General features: G+C 37.0%; 1 protein-coding gene across 5 annotated transcripts in view; it reads left to right on the plus strand.

Annotated features, from left to right (window-relative positions):
* Nucleotides 1-22,163, plus strand: part of EXOC6B (exocyst complex component 6B) — a 712,186-nt gene that overhangs the window by 387,367 nt on the left and 302,656 nt on the right. For all 5 annotated transcript variants that reach the window (XM_067704728.1, XM_067704730.1, XM_067704732.1 and 2 more), the window contains one exon: nucleotides 20,646-20,757. In XM_067704728.1, the coding sequence (XP_067560829.1) occupies nucleotides 20,646-20,757 (112 nt within the window). The remainder of the gene's footprint in view (nucleotides 1-20,645; nucleotides 20,758-22,163) is intronic.

Raw genomic sequence — 22,163 nt, forward strand, 5'->3', positions numbered from 1 at the left:
TTCTCTGCATCTATTGAGATGATCCTATGGTTTTTCTCCTTCAATTTGTTAATATGGTGTATCACGTTGATTGATTTGCGTATATTGAAGAATCCTTGCATTCCTGGAATAAACCCCACTTGATCATGGTGTATGATCCTTTTAATGTGCTGTTGGATTCTGTTTGCTAGTATTTTGTTGAGGATTTTTGCAGCTTTGTTCATCAGTGATATTGGCATGTAGTTTTCTTCCTTTGTGACATCTTTGTCTGGTTTTGGTATCAGGGTGATGGAGGCCTCATAGAATGGGTTTGGGAGTGTTCCTACCTCTGCTATATTTTGGAAGAGTTTGAGAAGGATAGGTGTTAGCTCTTCTCTAAGTGTTTGATAGAATTCGCCTGTGAAGCCATCTGGTCCTGGGCTTTTGTTCATTGAAAGATTTTTAATCACAGTTTCAATTTCAGTGCTTGTGATTTGTCTGTTCATATTTTCTATTTCTTCCTGGTTCAGTCTTGGCAGGTTGTGCACTTTCTAAGAATTTGTCCATTTGTTCCAGGTTGTCCATTTTATTGGCATAGAGTTGCTTGTAGTAATCTCTCATGATCCTTTGTATTTCTGCAGTGTCAGTTGTTACTTCTCCGTTTTCATTTCTAATTCTATTGATTTGAGTCTTCTCCCTTTTTTTCATCATTAGTCTGGCTAATGGTTCATCAACTTTGTTTATCTTCTCAAAGAACCAGATTTTAGTTTTATTGATCTTTGCTATCATTTTCTTCATTTCTTTTTCATTTATTTCTGATCTGATCTTTATGATTTCTTTTCTTCTGCTACCTTTGGGCGTTTTTTTGTTCTTCTTTCTCTAATTGCTTTAGATATAAGGTTAGGTTGTTTATTTCCTGTTTCTAAAGGTAGGATTGTATTGCTATAAACTTCCCTCTTAGTACTGCTTTTGCTTCATCCCATAGGTTTTGGGTTGTCGTGTCTCCATTGTCATTTGTTTCTAGGTATTTTTTGATTTCCTCTTTGATTTCTTCATTGATCACTTGCTTTCTTTTTAAATCCATTAATTCACTCTGTGTTTTTTTATTGGTAAGTTTAGTTCATTTACATTTATGGTATTTAGTGGTAGGTTTGTATTCATTGTGGTTTTTTTGGTTTTCTGGTTGTTTTTGTAGTTTTTTTTATTGTTGTTGTTTCTTCCTTCTTTTGCTCTATTGCCTGTGATTTGATGAGTAGTGTTAGTGTTATGTTTGGATTCATTTATATTTTTTTGCCTGTGTGTCTATCATAGGTTTTTGGTTTGTAGTTTCCATGAGATTCATATGTGACTACACACACACAGACACACACACACACACACACACACACACGATTATTTTAAATTGAACATCTCTCACCTTTGAATGCATTCTAATAACCCTTCATTTTTCCTCTCCTCTACATTTAATGTTTCTGGCATCATATTTTATATCTTTTTGTTTTGTGTGTCCATTCACTACTTACTGTGTATATAGATGATATTTACTACGTTTGTTTCTTAATCTTTCTATGAGCTTTATAAGTGATTGATCTACTGAATTTACTGTATGTATGCCTTTATTAATGAGAGTTTTTCTTTAATAATTTTCATGTTTCTAATTGTGGTCTTTTCTTTCCTGCTTAAAGAAGTCCCTTTACTGTTTCTCCTAAAGCAATTTTAATGGTCCTGAAGTCTTTTAGCTTTTGCTCATCTATGAAACTCTTCATTTCTCCTTCAAATCTGAATTATAGCCTTGCCAGGTACAGTATTCTTTGTTGTAGTTTTTTTCATTTCAGCACTTTGAATATATCATCACTCCCTTCTGGCTTGCAAAGTTTCTGCTAAAAATATCAGCTTATGGTCTTTTACTAATTCTCTTGTAATAACTAGTTGCTTTTCTCTTGCTGCTTTTAATAATGTCTCCTTAACTTTTCCCATTTTAATTATAGTGTGTCTTGGTGTGGTCCTCTTTAAGTTCATCTTTTTTGAGACTCTCTTTGTTTCCTGGATCTGGATTTAGGTTTCCTTTTCCAGGTTAGGGAAATTTTCAGCTATTATTTCTTCAAATAAATTCTGTGCCTTTTTCTATTTCTCTTTCCACTCTGGGACCCTGATAATGCAAATGTTAGTATGCTTTATTTGTCCTGATGTCTCTTAAATTATACTCAATTTTTTTTTAAATTTTTTTGTGGTATGCGGGCCTCTCACTGCTGTGGCCTCTCCCGTTGCGGAACACAGGTCTGGATGTGCAGGCTCAGCGGCCATGGCTCACGGGCCCAGCCACTCTGCGGCATATGGGATCCTCCCGGACCGGGGCACGAACCCGCATCCCCTGACTCAGCAGGCGGACTCTCAACCACTGCGCCACCATATATAATTTAGGGAAGCCCTAAATTATACTCAATTTTTGCGAATTCTTTTTTCTTTTTTTCCTGTTCATTTTGAGTGCTATTACTTTCTTCCAGTTTACTGGTTTGTTCTTCTGTATTATCTAATTTACTGTTGATTCCTTGCATTGTATTTCTTATTTCAGTTATTTTATTCTTCAGTTGTTCATATATTTTTTTAACTCTTCATTAAATCTATAACTGTGTTCATCCATTCTCCTTCAGTGTTCGTTTAGCATTTTTATGACCATTACCTTGTACTCCTTATTGTGTAGATTGCTTGAGATAAGCACTTTGCTTTTTTTTGTTCTTTTGAGGTTTTGTCTTGTTCTTTTCTTTGGAACACATTACTGTGCCTCCTCAATTTGTCTTATTATCTGTTTATTTTTATACATTAGGTGGGTTGGTTACATTCCCAATCTTATAGTGGCCTCACGTAGGGGACTTCCTATGGGGCCCAGCAGCACACTCCCATGTGTTCACTTGAGATATATGCTCTAGGGCGGCCCCCTGTGTGGACTAAGTGGACCCTTCTTTTGCAGCTGACTGCAGTGGGTACTCTGTCAGGAAAGGCTGACCCCTGGCACAGTTGGCTGCTAGGCCCTGACTTGTCTAGTGGCTGCTGGCTTGTGATGGACTGTGCTAGGTTCTGGCAATGCTAGCTGTATGGCCTGGGATCTTACAGGGCTGGTGCTGACCTATTGGTAGCCAGGCCTGGTTCCTGGTGTCAGTGGCTGCTCAGCTTAAGCGTCTTGGGACTAACGCCAGCCTACTGGTTGGTGGAGTGGCATCCTGAGGCAGCTGGCTGTTCGGCCCCAGGGGTCCCTAGACTGGTGGGCTTGTGGGTGGGGTAGTGTCTCAGTGCAGCTGTCTTGAGGACTCCATGGCCCGTGGGCTGGTGCTGCTTTGATGTTGGGCATAAGCCCCCATGGATAATAGGTTAGAGGGAGGAGTCCAAAATGGTGCTTGCCAGTACCAATGTATTTGTCGTACAACATGCTTCCAAATATGGCTCCTGCCAGTGTCTCAGTTCCCAGAGGGAGTCCCAGTTGCCTCCTTCCTCTTTGGGAGATTCTCCAAGATCAGCAAGTATGTCTGACTAGGTTCCTTTCAAATCTCTGCCTCTTCACTGGGCCTTGGAGCATGAGAGACTTTGTGTGTGCCATTTAAGAGTGAAGTCTCTGTTTTCTATAGCCCTCTAGCTCTTCCATACACAAGCCTCACTGGCCTTAAATGAGACATTCTGGGGTATCATATTGTAAGTGCAGGACCCCCAGACTTGGGAGCCCAATGTGGGGCTCAGACCCTTTGCCTCTTTGAAAGATCCTCTGCACTTGTGATTATTTTCTGATTTGTGGGTTGCCTCCCTGTGGTTGTGTGTCTTGACTATACCAAGTCTCTGTCCCTCCTACCTGTCTCACTTCTTTATATATCTTTAGTTGTGGCAGATCTTTTCTGTTAGTCTTTAGGTAGTTCTCATAGATAGTTGCTTTATATATAGTTATAATTTTGTTGGGCTTTTGTGAGGATGTATCCTCAGGGTCTCCCCACTCTACCATCTTGGCCCCTCTATTTTTGATACTATTCTAAATGATATTGTTTTCTTAAGTTTCTTTTTTATATAGTTTCTTGTTAGTGAGTAAAATCTCAACAGACTTTTGTATATTGATTTTGTATCATTCATCTCTACTGCACTTGTTTATTATTTCTGATATTGTTTTGGTGGAGTCTTTAAGGTTTTCTATATACAAGATCATGTTATCTGCAAACAAAGACAACTTTTTCCTTTCTCTGTTGCATACCTTTTATTTATTATTCTTGTCTAATTGCTCTGGCTAGGACTTCTAAATTCTGGCTAATGACTCTGGCTAGGACTTCTGAATAGAAGTGGTAAGAGTGCACACCTTTGTCTTTTTTCTGATCTTAGAAGACAATATTTCAGCTTTTCTTTGTTGAATGTGTTGTTAGCTGTGAGCTTGTCATATAACGGCCTTTATCATGTTGAGGTATGTTCTTCTGTATCTAATGTTTTAAGAGTTTTTACCTTGCAAGGTTGTTGAATTTTGTCAAATACTTTTTCTGCATCTATTTAGATGGTACTAGGATTAAAAAATATTTTAAATTTTAATGTTAATTTTCCAATTTTCCTTTTGTTATTTCTCATTTCATACCATTGTGGCTGGAAAAGAGACAAGATTTCAGTCTTCTTAAATTTCTTAAAACTTGTTTTGTGACACAACATATAATATATCCTGGACATTGTTTCTTCTATGCTTTAGAAGGATATGTGTTCTGCTGCTGTTGGTTTAAATGTTCTGTGTATGTCTGTGAACTTTATTTGATCTTTAGTGTCATTAATGTCAACTATTTTCTTACCGATTTTCTATCTTGATTATTGATTAAAGTAAAATATTGAAGTCCTGTACCATTAATATAATGCTGTTTATTTTTCCCTACAGTTCTTTTAGTATTTGCTTTATATATTAGGTGCTCCAATGTTGGGTGCTTAAATATGTATAGTTCTTATATCCCCTTGATTAATTAATCCCTTTATCATTAATTAGTGATCTTCTTTGTCTCTTGTGACCGATTGTGAGTGAAAGTGTATATTGTTCTATATAAGTATAGTGATTCCTGCTCTCTTTTGGTTACCATTCACATGGAGTATGTTTTTCTGTCCCTTCACTTCAGCCTATATGTGTTAAAAATAAGGAAAATCTTTTGTAGGCAGCATATTGTTGAATCCTGTTTTTTTATCCATTAGCAATGATGTGTAGTTAGGTTGGAGAATCTAATCCATCTACATTTAAAGTAATTATTGATAGAGAAGAAGTAATTATTGCCATTTTGTTAATTGTTTTCTCATTGTTTTGTATTTTCTTTGTTCCTTTCTTGCTGTCTTCCTTGTAGGTTTGTTGATTTTTTGAAGTATGCTTTGATTCCTTTTCTTTAACATTAGTTTGGCTTCTTGAGGTTTTTTTTGTTTGTTTGTTTTTACTGTGAGGTTTATATAAGACATCTTAAAAAGTGTCTTTTAAGGGCTTCCCTGGTGGCGCAGTGGTTGAGAGTCTGCCTGCCAATGCAGGGGACGCGGGTTCGTGACCGGTCTGGGAAGATCCCACATACCGCGGAGCGGCTGGGCCCGTGAGCCATGGCCGCTGAGCCTGTGCGTCCGGAGCCTGTGCTCCGCAACGGGAGAGGCCACAACAGTGAGAGGCCCGGTACCGCAAAAAAAAAAAGAAGTCTCTTTTAAGCTGTTAACAGCTTCAATTGAATCCAATAACTCTACCCCTTTTCTCCCCCCGCAACACATTTTGTGCTACTGATACCATTCTGTATATTTTTTGGTAATATGTATCCATTAACAGACTGTCGTACTTATAATAATTTTTAATATTTTTGTCTCTTAACTTTTACAGTAGATTTCAAACTGACTTACGTACCATCATTACAGTGTTATGCTCTTAGGAATTTGTGTATTTGCTTTTACCAGTGTGTTTTATACATTCATACATTTTCATGTTGTTACTTTGCCTTTTAAAATTTCAATTTGAAGAACTCCGTTTAGCATTTCATATAAGATATGTGTAGTGGTGATGAAAATCCTCCACTTCTGTTTGGGAAAATATTTAGCTTTCCTTTTTTTCTTAAGGACAGCTTTGATGCATATACCATTTTGGTTTGGCTGTTTTTTTCTTTAAGTTCTTTGAGTATATCATCCCACTGCTTCCTTAGCTGCAGTGTTGCACGTATTTTCTTGCTTCTTTCAGTATTCTCTTTTTGTCTTTGACTTTTGATAATTTCATTATAATACTTTTGGCTGTAATCTTCCTTTGGTTGATCTTGCTTGAGGTCCTTTAAGATTTATGTATCTGTATGTCCATATTCTTGCCAAAATTTGGGAGGTTTTCGCTATAATTTCTTTCTTTTTTTTTAACATCTTTATTGGAGTATAACTGCTTTACAATGGTATGTTAGTTTCTGCTTTATAACAAAGTGAATCAGCTATACATATACATATATCCCCATATCTCCTCTCTCTTGCATCTCCCTCTCACCCTCCCTACCCCACCCCTCTAGGTGGTCACAGAGCACCAAGCTGATCTCCCTGTGCTATGCGGCTGCTTTCCAGTAGCTATCTGTTTCATATTTGGTAGCATTTATAACTCCATGCCACTCTCTCACTTCGTCCCAGCTTACCCTTCCAACTCCCCATGTCCTCAAGTCCATTCTCTATGTCTGTGTCTTTTCCTGTATTGCCCTAGGTTCTTCAGAGCCACTTTTTTTTTTAGGATTCCATATATATGTGTTAGCATACGGTATTTGTTTTTCACTTTTTGACTTACTTCACTATCTATGACAGACTCTAGGTCCATCCACCTCACTACCAATAACTCAATTTCATTTCTTTTTATGGTTGAGTAATATTCCATTGTATATATGTGCCACATCTTCTGTATCCATTCATCTGTTGATGGACACTTAGGTTGCTTCCATGTCCTGGCTCTTGTAAATAATGCTGCAATAAACATTGTGGTACATGACTCTTTTTGAAGTACGGTTTTCTCAGGGTATATGCCCAGGAGTGGGGTTGCTGGGTCGTATGGCAGTTCTATTTTTAATTTTTTAAGGAACCTCCATAGTGGCTGTATCAATTTACATTCCCACCAACAGTGCAAGAGGGTTCCCTTTTCTCCACACCCTCTCCAGCATTTATTGTTTGTAGATTTTTGATGATGGCCATTCTGACTGGTGTGAGGTGATACCTCATTTTAGTTTTGATTTGCATTTCTCTAATGATTAGTGATGTTGAGCATCCTTTCATGTGTTTGTTAGCCATCTGTTTATCTTCTTTGCAGAAATGTCTATTTAGGTCTTCTGCCCATTTTTCGATTAGGTTGTTTGATATTGAGCTGTATGAGCTGCTTGTAAATTTTGGAGACTAATCCATTGTAAGTTGCTTCATTTGCAAATATTTTCTGTCATTCTGAGGGTTGTCTTTTCGTCTTGTTTATCGTTTCCTTTGCTGTGCAAAAGGTTTTAAGTTTCATTAGGTCCCATTTATTTATTTTTCTTTTTATTTCCATTTCTCAAGGTGGTAGGTCAAAAAGGATCTTGCTGTGCTTTATGTCATAGAGTGTTCTGCATTTGTTTCCTCTAAGAGTTTTATAGTGTCTAACCTTACATTTAGGTCTTTAATCCATTTTGAGTTTATTTTTGTATATGGTGTTAGGGAGTGTTCTAATTTCATTCTTTTACATGTAGCTGTCCTGTTTTCCCAGCAACACTTATTGAAGAGGCTGTCTTTTCTTCATTGTGTATTCTTTCCTCCTTTATCATAGATAAGGTGACCGTATGTGCGTGGGTTTATCTCTGGGCTTTCTGTCCTGTTCCATTGATCTATATTTCTGTTTTTGTGCCTGTACCATACTGTCTTCATTACTGTAGGTTTGTCATATAGTCTGAATTCCTGGAGCGTGATTCCACCAGCTCCATTTTTCTTTCTCAAGATTGCTTTGGCTATTTGGGGTCTTCTGTGTTTCAATACAAATTGTGAAATTTTTTGTTTCAGTCCTGTGAAAAATGCTATTGGTAGTTTACTAGGGATTGCATTGAATCTGTAGATTGCCATGGGTAGTTTAGTCATTTTCACAATGTTGATTCTTCCAATCCAAGAACATGGTATATCTCTCCATCTGTTTGTATCGTCTTTAACTTCTTTCATCAGTGTCTTATATTTTTCTGCATACAGGTCTTTTGTGTCCTTAGGTACGTTTATTCCTAGGTATTTTATTCTTTTTCTTGCAAAGGTAAATGTGAGTGTTTCCTAAATTTCACTTTCAGATTTTTCATCATTAGTATATAGGAATGCAAGAGATTTCTGTGCATTAATTTTGTATCCTGCTACTTTAGCAAATTCATCCATTAGCTCTAGTAGTTTTCTGGTAGCATCTTTAGGATTCTTTATGATACTCATGTCATTTGCAAACAGTGCCAGCTTTACTACTTCTTTTCCGATTTGTATTCCTTTTATTTCTTTTTCTTCTCTGATTGCTGTGGTTAAAACTTCCAAAACTATATTGAATAATAGTGGTGAGAGTGGACAACCTTGTCTTGTTCCTGATTTTACTGGAAATACTTTCAGTTTTTCACCACTGAGTATGATATTGGCTGTGGGTTTGTCTTACATGCCTTTATTATGTTAAGTTCCCTCTATGCTTACTTTCTGGAGGGTTTTTATCATAAATGGGTGTTGATTTTGTCAAAAGCTTTTCCTACATCTATTGAGAGATCATATGGTTTTTCTCTTTCAATTTGTTAATATGGTTTATCACATTGACTGATTTACGTATATTGAAAAATCCTTGCATTCCCTGGTTAAACTCCACTTGGTCATGGTGTATGATCCTTTTAATATGGTGTTGGATTGTTTGCTAGTATTTTTTTGAGGATTTTTGCATCTATGCATCAGTGATATTGCCTTATAGTTTTCTTTCTTTGTGACATCTTTGTCTGGTTTTGTTATCATGGTAATGGTGGACTTGTAGAACAAGTTTGGGAGTGTTCCTTCCTCTGCTCTATTTTGGAAGAGTTTGAGAAAGATAGGTTTTAGCTCTTTAAAAGTTTGGTAAAAGTCACCTGTGAAGCTCTCTGGTCCTGGGCTTTTGTTTGTTGGAAGGTTTTTAATCACAGTCTCAATTTCAGTGCTCGTGATTGGTCTGTGTATATTTTCTACTTCTTCCTGGTTCAGTCTCGGAAGGTTGTCCTTTTCTAAGAATTTGTCAATTTCTTCCAGGTTGTCCATTTTGTTAGCATGTAGTTGCTTGTAGTAATCTCTCATGATCCTTTGTATTTCTGCAGTATCAGTTGCTACTTTTCCTTTTTCATTTCTAATTCTATTGATTTTAGTCTTCTCACCTTTTTTTCTTGATGAGACTGGCTAATGGTTTATCAATTTTGTTTATCTTTTCAAAGAAACAGCTTTTAGTTTTACTGAGCTTTGCTATTGTTTCCTTTATTTCTTTTTCGTTTATTTCTGATCTGAACTTTATGATTTCTTTCCTTCTGCTAACTTTGGGGATTTTTTGTTCTTCTTTCTCTAATTGCTTTAGGCGTAAGGTTAACTTGTTTATTTGAGATGTTTCTTGTTTATTGAGGTAGGATTGTATTACTATAAACTTCCCTCTTAGAAGTGCTTTTGCTGCATCCCGTAGGTTTTTGGTTGTCGTGTTTTCATTGTCACTTGTTTCTAGGTATTTTTTGATTTCCTCTTTGATTTCTTCAGTGATCTCTTGGTTATTAAGTAGTATATTATTTAGCCTCCATGTGTTTGTAGTTTTTACAGATTTTTTCCTGTAATTGATATCTTGGCTCATAGCGTGTGGTTGGAAAAGGTATTTGATACGATTTCAATTTTCTTAACTTTACCAAGGATTGATTTGTGACCCAAGATATGATCTATCCTGGAGAATGTTCCATGAGCACTTGAGACAAAAGTGTATTCTGTTGTTTTTCGATGGAATGTCCTATAAATATCAATTACGTCCACCTTGTTTAATGTATCATTTAAAGCTTGTGTTTCCTTACTTATTTTCATTTTGGATGATATGTCCATTGGTGAAAGTGTGGTGTTAAAGTCCTCTACTATGATTGTGTTACTGTCAGTTTCCCATTTTTTGGCTGTTAGTATTTGCCTTATGTATTGAGATGCTCCTATGTTGGGTTCATAAATATTTAAAATTGTTATATCTTCTTCTTTGATTGATACCTTGATCATTATGTAGTTTCCTTCTTTGTCTCTTGTAATAGTCTTTATTTTAAAGTCTGTTTTGTCTGATATGAGAATTGCTACTCCAGCTTTCTTTTGATTTCCATTTGCATGGAATATCTTTTTCCGTCCCCTCACTTTCAGTCTATATGTGTCCCTAGGTCTTAGGTGGGTCTCTTGTATACAGTATATATACAGGTCTTGTCTTTGTATCTATTCAGCCAGTTTGTGTCTTTTGGTTGGAGCATTTAACCCATTTACATTTAAGGTAATTATCGATATGTATGTTCCTATTACCATTTTCTCAATTCTTTTGGGTTTGTTATTGAAGGTCTTTTCCTTCTTTTGTGTTTCCTGCCTAGAGAAGTTCCTGTTGCCTTTGTTGTAAAGCTGGTTTGGTGGTGCTGAATTTCTTAACTTTTGTTTGTCTGTAAAGGTTTAATTTCTCCATTGAATCTGAATGAGATCCATGCTGGGTAGAGTAATCTTGGTTGTAGGTTTTTCCCTTTCATCACTTTAAATATGTCCTGCCACTCCCTTCTGGCTTGCCGAGTTTCTCCTGAAAGTTCAGCTGTTAACCTTATGGGGATTCCCTTGTATGTTATTTGTTGTTTTTGCTTTGCTGCTTTTAATATTTTTTCTTTGCTTTAATTTTTGATAGTTTGATTAATATATGTCTTGGCATGTTTCTTCTTGGAGTTATCCTGTATGGGACTCTTGCGCTTCCTGGACTTGATTGACTATTTCCTTTCCCATATTAGGGAAGTTTTCAACTATAATCTCTTCAAATATTTTCTCTGTCCCTTTCTTTTGCTCTTCTTCTTCGAATGTTCGTGCATTTAAATGTTGTCCCAGAGGTCTCTAAGACTGTCCTCAATGCTTTTCATTGTTTTTTCTTTATTCTGCTCTGCAGTAGTTATTTCCAGTATTTTATCTTCCAGGTCTCATCCATTCTTCTACCTCAGTTATTCTGCTATTGATTCCTTCTAGAGAATTTTTAATTTTATTTATTGTGTTGTTCATCATTGTTTGTTTGCTCTTTAGTTCTTCTAGGTCCTTGTTAAACGTCTCTTGTATTTTCTCCATTCTGTTTCCAAGATTTTGGATCATCTTTACTATCATTACTCTCAGTTCTTTTTCAGGTAGACTGCCTATTTCCTCTTCATTTGTTTGGTCTGGTGGTTTTTAACCTTGCTCCTTCATCTGCTGTGTGTTTCTCTGTCTTCTCATTTTTCTTTACTAACTGTGTTTGGGGTCCCCTTTTCTCAGGCTGCACGTTCGTACTTACCCTTGTTTTTGGTGTCTTCCCCCAGTGGCTAAGGTTGGTTCAGTGGGTTGTGTAGGCTTCCTGTTGGAGGGGACTAGTGCTTGTGTTCCAGTGGATAGGGTGGATCTTGTCTTTCTAGTGGGCAGGACCATGTCCAGGGGTGTGTTTTAGTATGCCTGTGACCTTATTATGATTTTAGGCAGCCTCTATGCTAATAGGTGGGGTTGTGTTCCTGTCTCCCTAGTTGTTTGGCATAGGGTGTGCAGCACTTTAGCTTGCTGGTCATTGAGTTGAACTGGGTCTTCACATTGAGATGGAGATCTCTGGGAGATCTTTCGCCATTTGATGTTACATGGAGCCGGAGGTCTCTGGTGGACCAATGTCCTGAGCTGAGCTCTCCCACCTCAGAGGCTCAGGCCTGACACCCAGCCGGAGCACCAAGACCCTGTCAGCCACGTGGCTCAGAAGAAAAGAGAGAAAAAAAGAAATCAAGAAAGAAAGAAAAAATAAAAATGAAGTAATTAAAATAGAAAGTAATTATTAAAAGTAAAAAAATGAAAAATTAATTTAAAAAAGAAAGAAAGAAAGAAGAGAGCAATGAAACCAAAAAACAAATCCACCAATGATAACAAGTGCTAAAAACTATATGAAAAAAAGGCAGACAGAACCCTAGGACAAACGGTAAAAGGAAAGCTGTACCGAGAAAATCACACAAAGAAGCATAGACATACACACTCTCAAAAAGAGAAAAAGGAAAAAAATTTATATACCTATATATATATTAAAAAAAGAAGTGAGCAACCAAATCAATAAGCAAATATACAAATGAAAATAAACTTTAAATACTAAACTAAGATAAACATAAAACTAGAAACAAATTAGATGCCGAAAGCAAACTCCAAGTCTACAGGTGCTCCCAAAGTCCACTGCCTCAGTTTTGGGATGAAATGTTGTCTCTTCAGGTATTCCACAGAGTCAGGTTACATCAGGTTGATTGTGGCAATTTAATCTGCTGCTCCTGAGGCTGCTGGGAGAAATTTCCCTTTCTCTTCTTTGTTCGCACAGCTCCTGAGGTTCAGCTTTGGGTTTGGCCCTGCCTCTGCGTGTAGGTCCCCTGACAGCGTCTGTTCCTCACCCAGACAGGACGGGGTTAAAGGAGCAGCTTATTAGGTGCCTCTGGCTCACTCAGGCCACGGGATGGGAGGGGTACACAATGCGGGGTGAGCCTGCAGCGGCAGAGGTCAGCATGATGTTGCAACAACCTGAGGCGTGCCGTGTGTTCTCCTGTGGAAGTTGTACCTGGATCACGGGACCCTGGCAGTGGCAGGCTGCACAGGGTCCTGGGAGAGGAGGTGTGGATAGTGACCTGTGCTTGCACACAGGCTTCTTGGTGGCTGCAGCAGCATCCTTAGCGTTTTATGCCCATCTCTGTTGTCTGCACGGCTCACACCTGTCTCTGGAGCTCATTTAGGCGGTGCTCTGACTCGCCTCTTCTCGTGCACCTCGAAACGTTGGTCTGTTGGCTCTTAGGCAGGTCCAGACTTTTTCTCGGACTCCCTCTCGGCTAGCTGTGGTGCACTAGCCCCCTTCAGGCTGTGTTCACACAGCCAATCCTAGTCCTCTCCTTGGGATCTGACCTACAAAGCCGGAGCCTCAGCTCCCAGCCCCCATCCATCCTGGCAGGTGAGCAGAGAAGCCTCTCTGCCTGGTGAGTGCTGGTCGGCACCGATCCTCTGGGCGGGAATCTCTCCACTTTGTCCTCTGCACCCCTGTTGCTGTGCTTTTCTCCGTGGCTCCGAAGCTTCCCCCCTGCCAGCCCCCGTCTCCGCCAGTGAAGGGGCTCCTACTGTGTGGAAACTTTTCCTCCTTCACAGCTCCCTCCCACAGATGCAGGTCCCGTCCCTTTCCTTTTGTCTCTGTTTTTTCTTTTTTTCTTTTGCCCTACCCAGGTACGTGGGGAGTTTCTTGCCTTTTGGGCTGTCTGAGGTCTTCTGCAAGCATTCAGTAGGTGTTCTGTAGGAGTTATTCCACATGTAGATGTATTTCTGATGTATTTGTGGGGAGGAAGGTGATCTCCGCGTCTTATTCCCCCACCATCTTGAAGGTCTCTCCCAGCTATAATTTCGTTAAGTAATCTTTCTCTTTTTCTTTCTTCTTTTTCTGGGATTCCCATAATGTGTATATTTGGTTTTTTAATGGTAATCAATAGGTCCCTATGCTTTCTTTATTTATGTTTTCTCTTTGCTCCTCTTTCTGATATCAAATGGCCTGTCTTCTAATTCCCTGATTCTTTCTTCTGTATGACTTAGTCTTCTCTTGAAGCTCTCTGCTGAATTTTTCAGTTCTATCATTGTATACTTCAGCTCCAGGATTTCAGTTTGGTTCTCTTTTATGGTTTCTATATCTTTATTAACCTTCTCTTTTTGTTTGTGCATAGTGTTCCAGATGTAATTTTCTTGTCTTTCTGTGTTTTCTTGCATATTATTGAGCTTAAGATGATATTTCAAATTCTTTGTTAGACAGTTTGTATGTCTCTGTTTCTTTGGGATTCATTACTAGAACATTATTTGGTTTGTTTGGTGGTGTCAGATGGGTTGTCAAGTCTTTGTGATCCATGTAGCTTTGTGTTGATGGCTCTGCCTTTGTGCTTGTCTTTGGGGGCATGGAGTTATGTGTCTCCCTCCAGGTCCCTGGGTTGAAGGACTATTCCTATACTATGTCTGAAAGGGTCTGGAGTCAAAACACAGGACCACTTCAGGTTTCACAATTAGAATGACTGATAGATTGCAGCTGTGTAATTGCATTGAGGGATTCATCTGGGGGTGCTTATGGGGATTCCTTGTGGTGCGTCTCTGGGCAAATAGGGTTTCTCTTGGACCATAGTTGGGAGTGGCTGGTGCCAGATTCCAGAGACACTTCAAGATCCACAGTGAGACTGAGGTCAGTGGGCCTCTCTCTAGGGGCACATATGAGCGTGTCTCCTGCTGGATCCCTGGGCAGGCAGGACTGCCTCCCATCCATGGCTACAAGGGGCTGGAGTGAGGTCATGGGGCACTTCAACATCTATGGTCAGATTTGAGGTTGGCAGCCCTACCTCCAGGTGCATGGAAGGGTATGTGGCCCGACAGGTCCTTGAGTGGACTGGAGTACTCCTGGTTTGTGGCTATGTGAACATGGGGTCAAGTTACAGGGATTTTTTTAGTATTTGCAATCAGACTGAGGTTGGAGAACTTGCCTAGGTTCATGGGCAGGCATGTCTCTACCCAGTCATATGCAGGCAGGGTTGACAGCTAATAGCGTCTGGAGTTGGGTCATGGAACAATTCAGTGTTTACAGGTAGAACTGAGTTTGGTGGGCCTATTACCCTGTTACCCTGGATGCCTGTTACCACATCCTTTGGCAAATGGTGACGATGGAAAGGCCAAACAGGCTGTGTCCATAGGTGGTCAGGGGCCAGAGTCAGTTCCTGTGTCCGTAGCTAGAACTATGGTTAGCAAGTATGCCACCTGCTTGAGTTTGGGCTTGCCTTCTGAAAGCAACTCTCCTTAGTCTTGGGCTCTGCCAGATTTTGCAGTCTTCCTTCCTGAATCCAGAGTTCCACAAGAGTACTTTTGTCTCTGCTTGGCTGCCAAATTATTGTTGCTGAGAAGGGATATATGTGCAGGACTTCCTGTTCTGTCATTTCTAATGTCATGCCTTTATTTTTAATTGCTCTTAAAGAAAATTGCTTGTGTAAAGGAAAAAAAGTAACAGTGTCTAGTAAAGGAAAAGTAAATGTAAAAGTAAATGTATGGTAATAATAGGACAAATGATATGAGAGAGGAATTTGATTTACTGTTTAAGGTTTTTACATTATACATGAAGTGGTATATTATTTGAAAATATATTCTGTTATATTCTCTCTCTATATATAGTATAACGTATAGCAACCACTGAAAAAATGGTCAAAAAAACATGAAACAGGTGAAAGTAATAAGCCAATAATGAGGATAAAAAGGAATCATAAAAAGAACACTCAATCTAAAAACAGTCAACGAGAGTTAAATGGGATATAGAACAGGTGGAACAAACAGAAATCAACCATCAAGGTGGTAAATTTAAATCCAATTACAACAGTGTTTCGTGTACACTTGAATAGAATGTGTATTCTGTAGTTGTTGAGTGTTGTATTCTCTAAATGACAGACTAAGTTTATTAATAGTATTGTACAAATTTTCTGTATCCTTCCCTTTTTAGGTCTACTTTTTCTGTCAATTACTGAGGAGTGTTAAACTATCCAGCTATGATTGTAGATTTGTCTGTTTTTTTGTGTGATCTCTCAAGTTTGCTTCATTTATTTTGAATATATCTTTTTAAGTTCATACACAGTTTGATTGTTATATCTTCTTATTGTATTCATCCTTTTAATTTTGTGAAATGTCCCTCTTTATCTGTGTTAAAAATTAAAATAGGGCTTCCCTGGTGGCGCAGTGGTTGAGAGTCCGCCTGCCGATGCAGGGGACGCAGGTTCGTGCCCCGGTCTGGGAAGATCCCACATGCCGCTGAGCGGCTGGGCCCGTGAGCCATGGCCGCTGAGCCTGCGCGTCCGGAGCCTGTGCTCTGCAATGGGAGAGGCCACAACAGTGAGAGGCCTGTGTACCGCAAAAAAAAAAAAAAAAAAAAAAAAAAAAAACAAAAAATTAAAATAATCATTGTCTTCTTTGCCTAATATTAATATAACCATTACTTTCTTTTATGGTATACGTTTGTCTGTTCTATTACTTATAACATTTTCTTCTTTTTTTATCATGTTATTTTCAAATAATTTCAACATTAAGGAAGAATTTCGAAAATGTTGTGATGAACGGAAATGCTTCAATTTTTGACTTTTTGCCATGTTTGCTTTATTACTTCCTCCCTCTCTCTTTGTCTGTCTCTCTGTATGTGTGTGTGTGTGTGTGTGTGTGTGTGTGTGTGTGTGTGTGTAGTATTTCAATCCCTTATGGTTTATGTTCATTTTGATTAACTATTTAAGATGTTGTCTGTTTTCTCCATATAGTTATAATTTTTCCTTTTGTAATAAGTACTGTTTGTTTTGAAATACGTTGAGACAATGTATTTATTTTGTTAGTTACCAGATGTCCTTCACTTCTTTACCTCTTATAGTATTCATTAGTGATTCTTGCCTGAAATCAGTTTTTTTCTCTAATAATCATTAATATATGATTTTAACTAATTTATTTTTCTTTATTCCTTTTATATGTATTACTTGGCATTCCATATTAAGGAGTCCTTCCCCATTATCTATCTATATAACTAGCTACCTACCTACCTACCTACCTATCATTTCCTATTATCATATCAGATTCATGGATTCTTACTTCATTCAGTTGGGTTATTCCTTTAATGACCTTATTCATTTTGATACTCAAATTGTCCCAGATGTAGCTAGTGTGAGCCACTTCATGCTGGCTCCTGTGCCTTGTTGATGTGTTCTTATCACTTTGGGGACATTTCCTAACTTAACCATGATATTACTCATTTTTTCAAGGAGCTCAGTTCTTTTTAGTGCTGAATGGCATCTTGACAGTAAGATCTAGACATGTTTCTTGTATTTAAATGTGTGTCATTTTGAATCAACAAGTAGTTTGGTATTGGTTTTTTATTCATTCTGCCTAATTGGAATGTTTATTCCATTACATTAATATATTTAGTGATTTGTTTGGATTTAAGCCTTTCATCTTGCTGTTGTTTTTCTATTTGTTCCATTCATTTTTATTTTTGCTCCTTTTTTTCCTTTTTTCCTTCCTGCTTCTCGATTAAGTTTTATTAGTATTATGACTTAGTTTCCGTATTGGCTTACTGGAGTATAACTTTTAGTTTTATTTATTATCTGTTTGTGTGTTTGCTCTGGGAATTATAGTGTGTATCCTTAACTTATCACAGTTACATGTAATTTAAGAATCTTACAGCAGTGTAGTGTAATTTATCTTTTCACTTCCTTTTCTGATATTGTTGGCATATACTTACTTATACACTTGTTTTTAAACACTAAAATATGTTATTGTTTGTTTGAACATTTGATAGTATTTTAAAATTCAAGAAAGAAAAGTAGTTCATTATATTTATCCTCATATTTGCTATTTCCAAGCCTTGTCCTTCTTTCTTACAGATCTGTGTTACCCTTTGGTATCATTTTCCTTCAGTGTGAAAAATTTCTTCTAGCTCTTCTTTTAGTATATATCTGCTGGTTTAGATTTTCTTAGCTTTTGTTTGTGTAAAAATCTTTTTTCATCTGTTTTCAAAAATATATTTTTTAAGATGTAGAATTCTCGGCTGGCAGTCCTCCCTTTCCCCACACTTTAAAGATGTTATTCCTCTGTTTGCTTTCATTGTTCCTGAAGAGAAATAAGCCATTATTCTTATTGTTGTTCCTCTAACTGTATTGCCTTTCTTCTCTGGTTGCCTTTAAGGTTTCCTCCTTGTCTTTGCATTTTGCAATTTAACTGTGATTTTCCTGTGTGAGGTTTTATTTGCATTAATTGTGTTGGGGTTTTGTTAAACTTCTGAGATCTGTGGGTTGAGATCTTTTATTAGGTTTGGAGATGATGTTGCCAATTTATCCTTATATATGTCTCTTTTCTCATTTCTTCCTCTTCTGCAATTCCTAGCTACTTGATGTATCATTCAGATTTCATCATTACTTGAGTGAACTGAATGTGAGTCTCAGTTTTTATTAGTTTCAAATTACTTCTGATTTCAATTCTACAAATGCCATGGTAGAAGTCTTTTTGTCTTTAAGACTCTGAAATTCCAAAGCTTTTATCCAGGGACTTATCTTTTATTTTAACAGGATTTGAGTTGGGCTGGGTTTCAGCTTTAGTTAGTTTTTACTCTCCTTTGGATTGAATTCGAGTAGAATCTAAATCCCTTTCAAAATTTGGAATCTAAATCTCTTTCAAAAATTGCAAAATTTGCAAATCCCTTGGAATCTAAATCCCTTTCAAAATTTGCAAGACTTCTCTCTGATTTCTAGCACTACCCCTACCATTTCTTATGGAACAGAATTCTTATAGGCAAGAGCTGTTGTGCAACTCTCTCCTATTATTTTTGTTTGGGGGCTCTTCCAAGATTCCAATCTGTAATAGCAGCCCACACTGTTAAGGGGTTGGATGATTTTTTTTTTTTGTCCCACCAGAGTCTCTCAGCCTATGAGTATTTCACTCCCTCATCTATGTGTACCCAGATTAGGCAATTGGCCTTAGATATGAAAGTAGCTGCTACTCTTTGCTTATCTTTCAAGGGCTTTATCCCAGTATGCAATTTAATTCAGTTATACATTTTTTGTGTTCATTATACTTCATTAACATTAAAGGAATATACAGCTTTTAGCTTAGATCTAGCTTTCTTGTGCTTTTGAAGGTAGGGACAGTTTTTCTTAATCTTCTACATCATATCCAAGAATGGAACTTCTACTAGATCTTCATAAAGCATAATAGAAATAAGTAATAAGTAGAGATGCCAGGAGAGTGATTAATATCGGGGCACCAGATTATTTTGGACACCTGTGTTAATCACTTTTATAGCAGCCTGTACTTATTCATAACTCATATTACAATTGATATGATATAATTATGAGTTTAACATATGAATGTAGGAACCATGACTATTTCTTCACCACTGTAATTTCAATATTCCATCAACACAATGCCCAGCACCTTATATATTTTTGGAATGAAGTTTTAAATTCAGTAATAGTTTTTGAAAGGGTAGCAATAAGCCAGAGGTTATTGTTCAATTAAATATATCTTTACATGGACCCTGTAAAAATATTTTGAGGTATCGTTTTTTCTAACTGAATTTCCTAACTGAATTCCTTGCATTCTGTAGTCTTATTTATTTCTAATATTTTTGTCTCCACATAGCATGACAATGTAGCTAGCCTGTATATTTAGTATTTTAAGATTTTTAATTGAACTATACTAAGCCTCTGATTTTATTCTGTAGAAAAAAATCAATGAGATAAAATTTGTGACCATTGTTCACAAGCAATAAATTATTGAAAAAGAACTGCTCACAAATCTTTACATTTATTTCTTGATAAAGAAGTATCATTACAATACTAACTTTATTATTGAAGAAATATTTGTCTCAAAAGGATATCTTTTATAGAAACCATCTTGAGTGATGCTTTCAGGGGCTTATGAAGGATGTATAGGTCTAGAATTTCATTTGTTGGTTGCAAGATTGTTGTTTTCTTTTTTAAACTTTGCATATAAAGATAGCTTTGGAATCATTTTTTTTACGTTTAGTTTCCTTTACTGAATAGAAAATGTCATTATCGATCATTTTTGGAATAGTAAGGGTTATAAAACATTTATGCAGAATTAAACTACTGGTTTAGTTTCAAAGTCAGTGGTTACCAGTGAGGAGAGGGGAGAGAGGAGGGGCAAGATAGAGGTAGAGGATTAAGAAGTACAAACTACTATGTATAAAACAAATAAGTTACAAGGATGTATTATATAGTACAGGGAATATCACCCATATTTTATAACTTTAAATGGAGTATAATCTTTAAATTTTTTGATTCATTATGTTGTACACTTGAAAATTATAAAATCTTGTAAATCACTTTTTTAAAAGTCCAAAAAAAGTAACTATTGGCTTGAAACATCCATTTTGGAATGACAGCTAAATAGACATTATATGAAAGATGATGACATAAGAGCAGAGATTTTTTTTGTTTTAGGGACTTTATCAGCTAATTGTGCAGAAAGTCTACAAAGAGATCAGGTTGAAAATTATAAATATTAACTGCGAAGGAACTTGAATGTATGGGAGAAATCATGGTTTCAGAATGCAGAATCATGTTAGAGAACTCTGTCCTGAGATGCAGTATAGCATAGTATTTAAATACTGTAGCCTTTAGAGCTACACTGCCTGTATTAAAATCCTTTTTTGCTATCTACTCACTGTGTGACCTTCAGCAAGTTACTTAACTTCTCTTTACCTTCATTTCCTCATCTGTAGAGATAATACTAAAACTAATTCATATGGTTATTATGAAGGTTAAATGAATTTTGATACATTAAAATACTTGGAATCTAATTTCTGATATACAATAAATGTTATTTCTTGTTGCCATTATTATCACTATTATTATTACCATGAGTACCACTGGCACATTGTTTGTTTGCAAAATAATTTTCCTACCTGGTATGATTGACTCTTGACATTTCCTTTTCAGTTCAACTGAAGTTGATGACATGATTCGTAAATCTACAAACCTGTTGCTAACTAGGACTCTGAGCAGCTCTCTGCAGAATGTCATTAAAAGGAAGAATATTGGACTTACTGAGGTAAAGCTGCTCTTATTGGAGGCAGCAAGGCAATTTGTGAACAGATGTCCTAAGCTCTGGGGCTTGTGTGTGAATTAATTATAATTTTCTATGTGCTCTATCATGTTCTTTCTGATGGACTCACGGTGAAAGTGCAAAATAAATTCCTTGTGTTTTTCATTCAGTGCCTTGGAGAAATCCATTATTTTTTGGAAAAGTCACTTTTTTTCTCTCTCTCATTGTCTTCTCTAGTTTAACTGGTTCTCCTTTCTGAGGTTGTTGGATTAAATTTGTATTATTTGCCATTGATTATATAAAAAAATTGTTAGTTGGAGAATAGAGTCAACATCAGTGTCCTATTTAAAATAATGGCAGTTCAAATACAACATACAGCATGAAATCACATTTTGCCTACGTAAGTCATTGATGCCAGGGATATTGGCATTCATAGTCACTGGTTAGCGTTAGATTTTGTTTTTGAGATACATCACATGTATGAGTGGTAAATTACTCTTTATTAGCATGTAAGTCTGGGGATTTGGGATTGAGGAAATGTGAGAGAAAGGCAGTCATTACATTTCTGTGGAAGCTTACACAATCTCACAAAGGGTGGAGGGTTATTGTACATAGGTTGAGAACAGTATCTTGGCAAACTGAAGATTTGACGTATTGGCTTAAGTCCTAAAACTTAGAAAGATGCGACGTTTCTCTTCTCTTAGAAACCCAGGTTTGTTTGGGAGCCTCAACCTCTCATTTTATGGAAATTAGAGTGCCAAGTGTGAGAGAGCTTGGAGGAATTTTCTTCACAGATGAAGGGAAGGGCTGTTGGTCATCTGTTTTTAGAGGTGGTATAGTTTCAAAGTCAGTTGGTCTAGGAAAAATTGACATTTTCAGATATACATTATCAAGGATGAATGTCAGTAAGTAGTTAACGATACTGACCCATAGATGAGTACAGCTGGAAGACAGGTGAACATCTACTTCTGATTTTGGAATGATTGTTTCTTTTCCTGTGTTAAGATTTAAAAACACTGTTAAATACTGTATTATAATATGGGACATTGGCAGTGATTGAATTCTACTTATAACCAACTTTTTTTTTTACAATTTAAAGTCACATTCGACATTATTTGGACAATCCCCTCATTTTGCAGAGCTTCGTTTCTCTTGCCTGGTATAGAAATATTAAGCATTGCCATTATGTGTCTGAGAATAGGCTAACTTCTTTTGTAATCAGGAATGCTACAGAAAAGCAAAGTTGGATTGAAAATTTGGAGGTTCTTATGCTTTTGTAGATTATTCTCTTCTCCTTTTCTGAATCCCAAGTAGGACAGAAAATTTATTTTGTGAACTACCTCTACATTAAAACTCTTGATATAATTCTTCTTAGGCCATTTGATTTATCAATCTCTTAAAAGCCATTTTAT

The sequence above is a fragment of the Pseudorca crassidens genome, chromosome 14 (genome assembly GCF_039906515.1).
Source record: "Pseudorca crassidens isolate mPseCra1 chromosome 14, mPseCra1.hap1, whole genome shotgun sequence".
NCBI classification, from domain to species: domain Eukaryota; kingdom Metazoa; phylum Chordata; class Mammalia; order Artiodactyla; family Delphinidae; genus Pseudorca; species Pseudorca crassidens.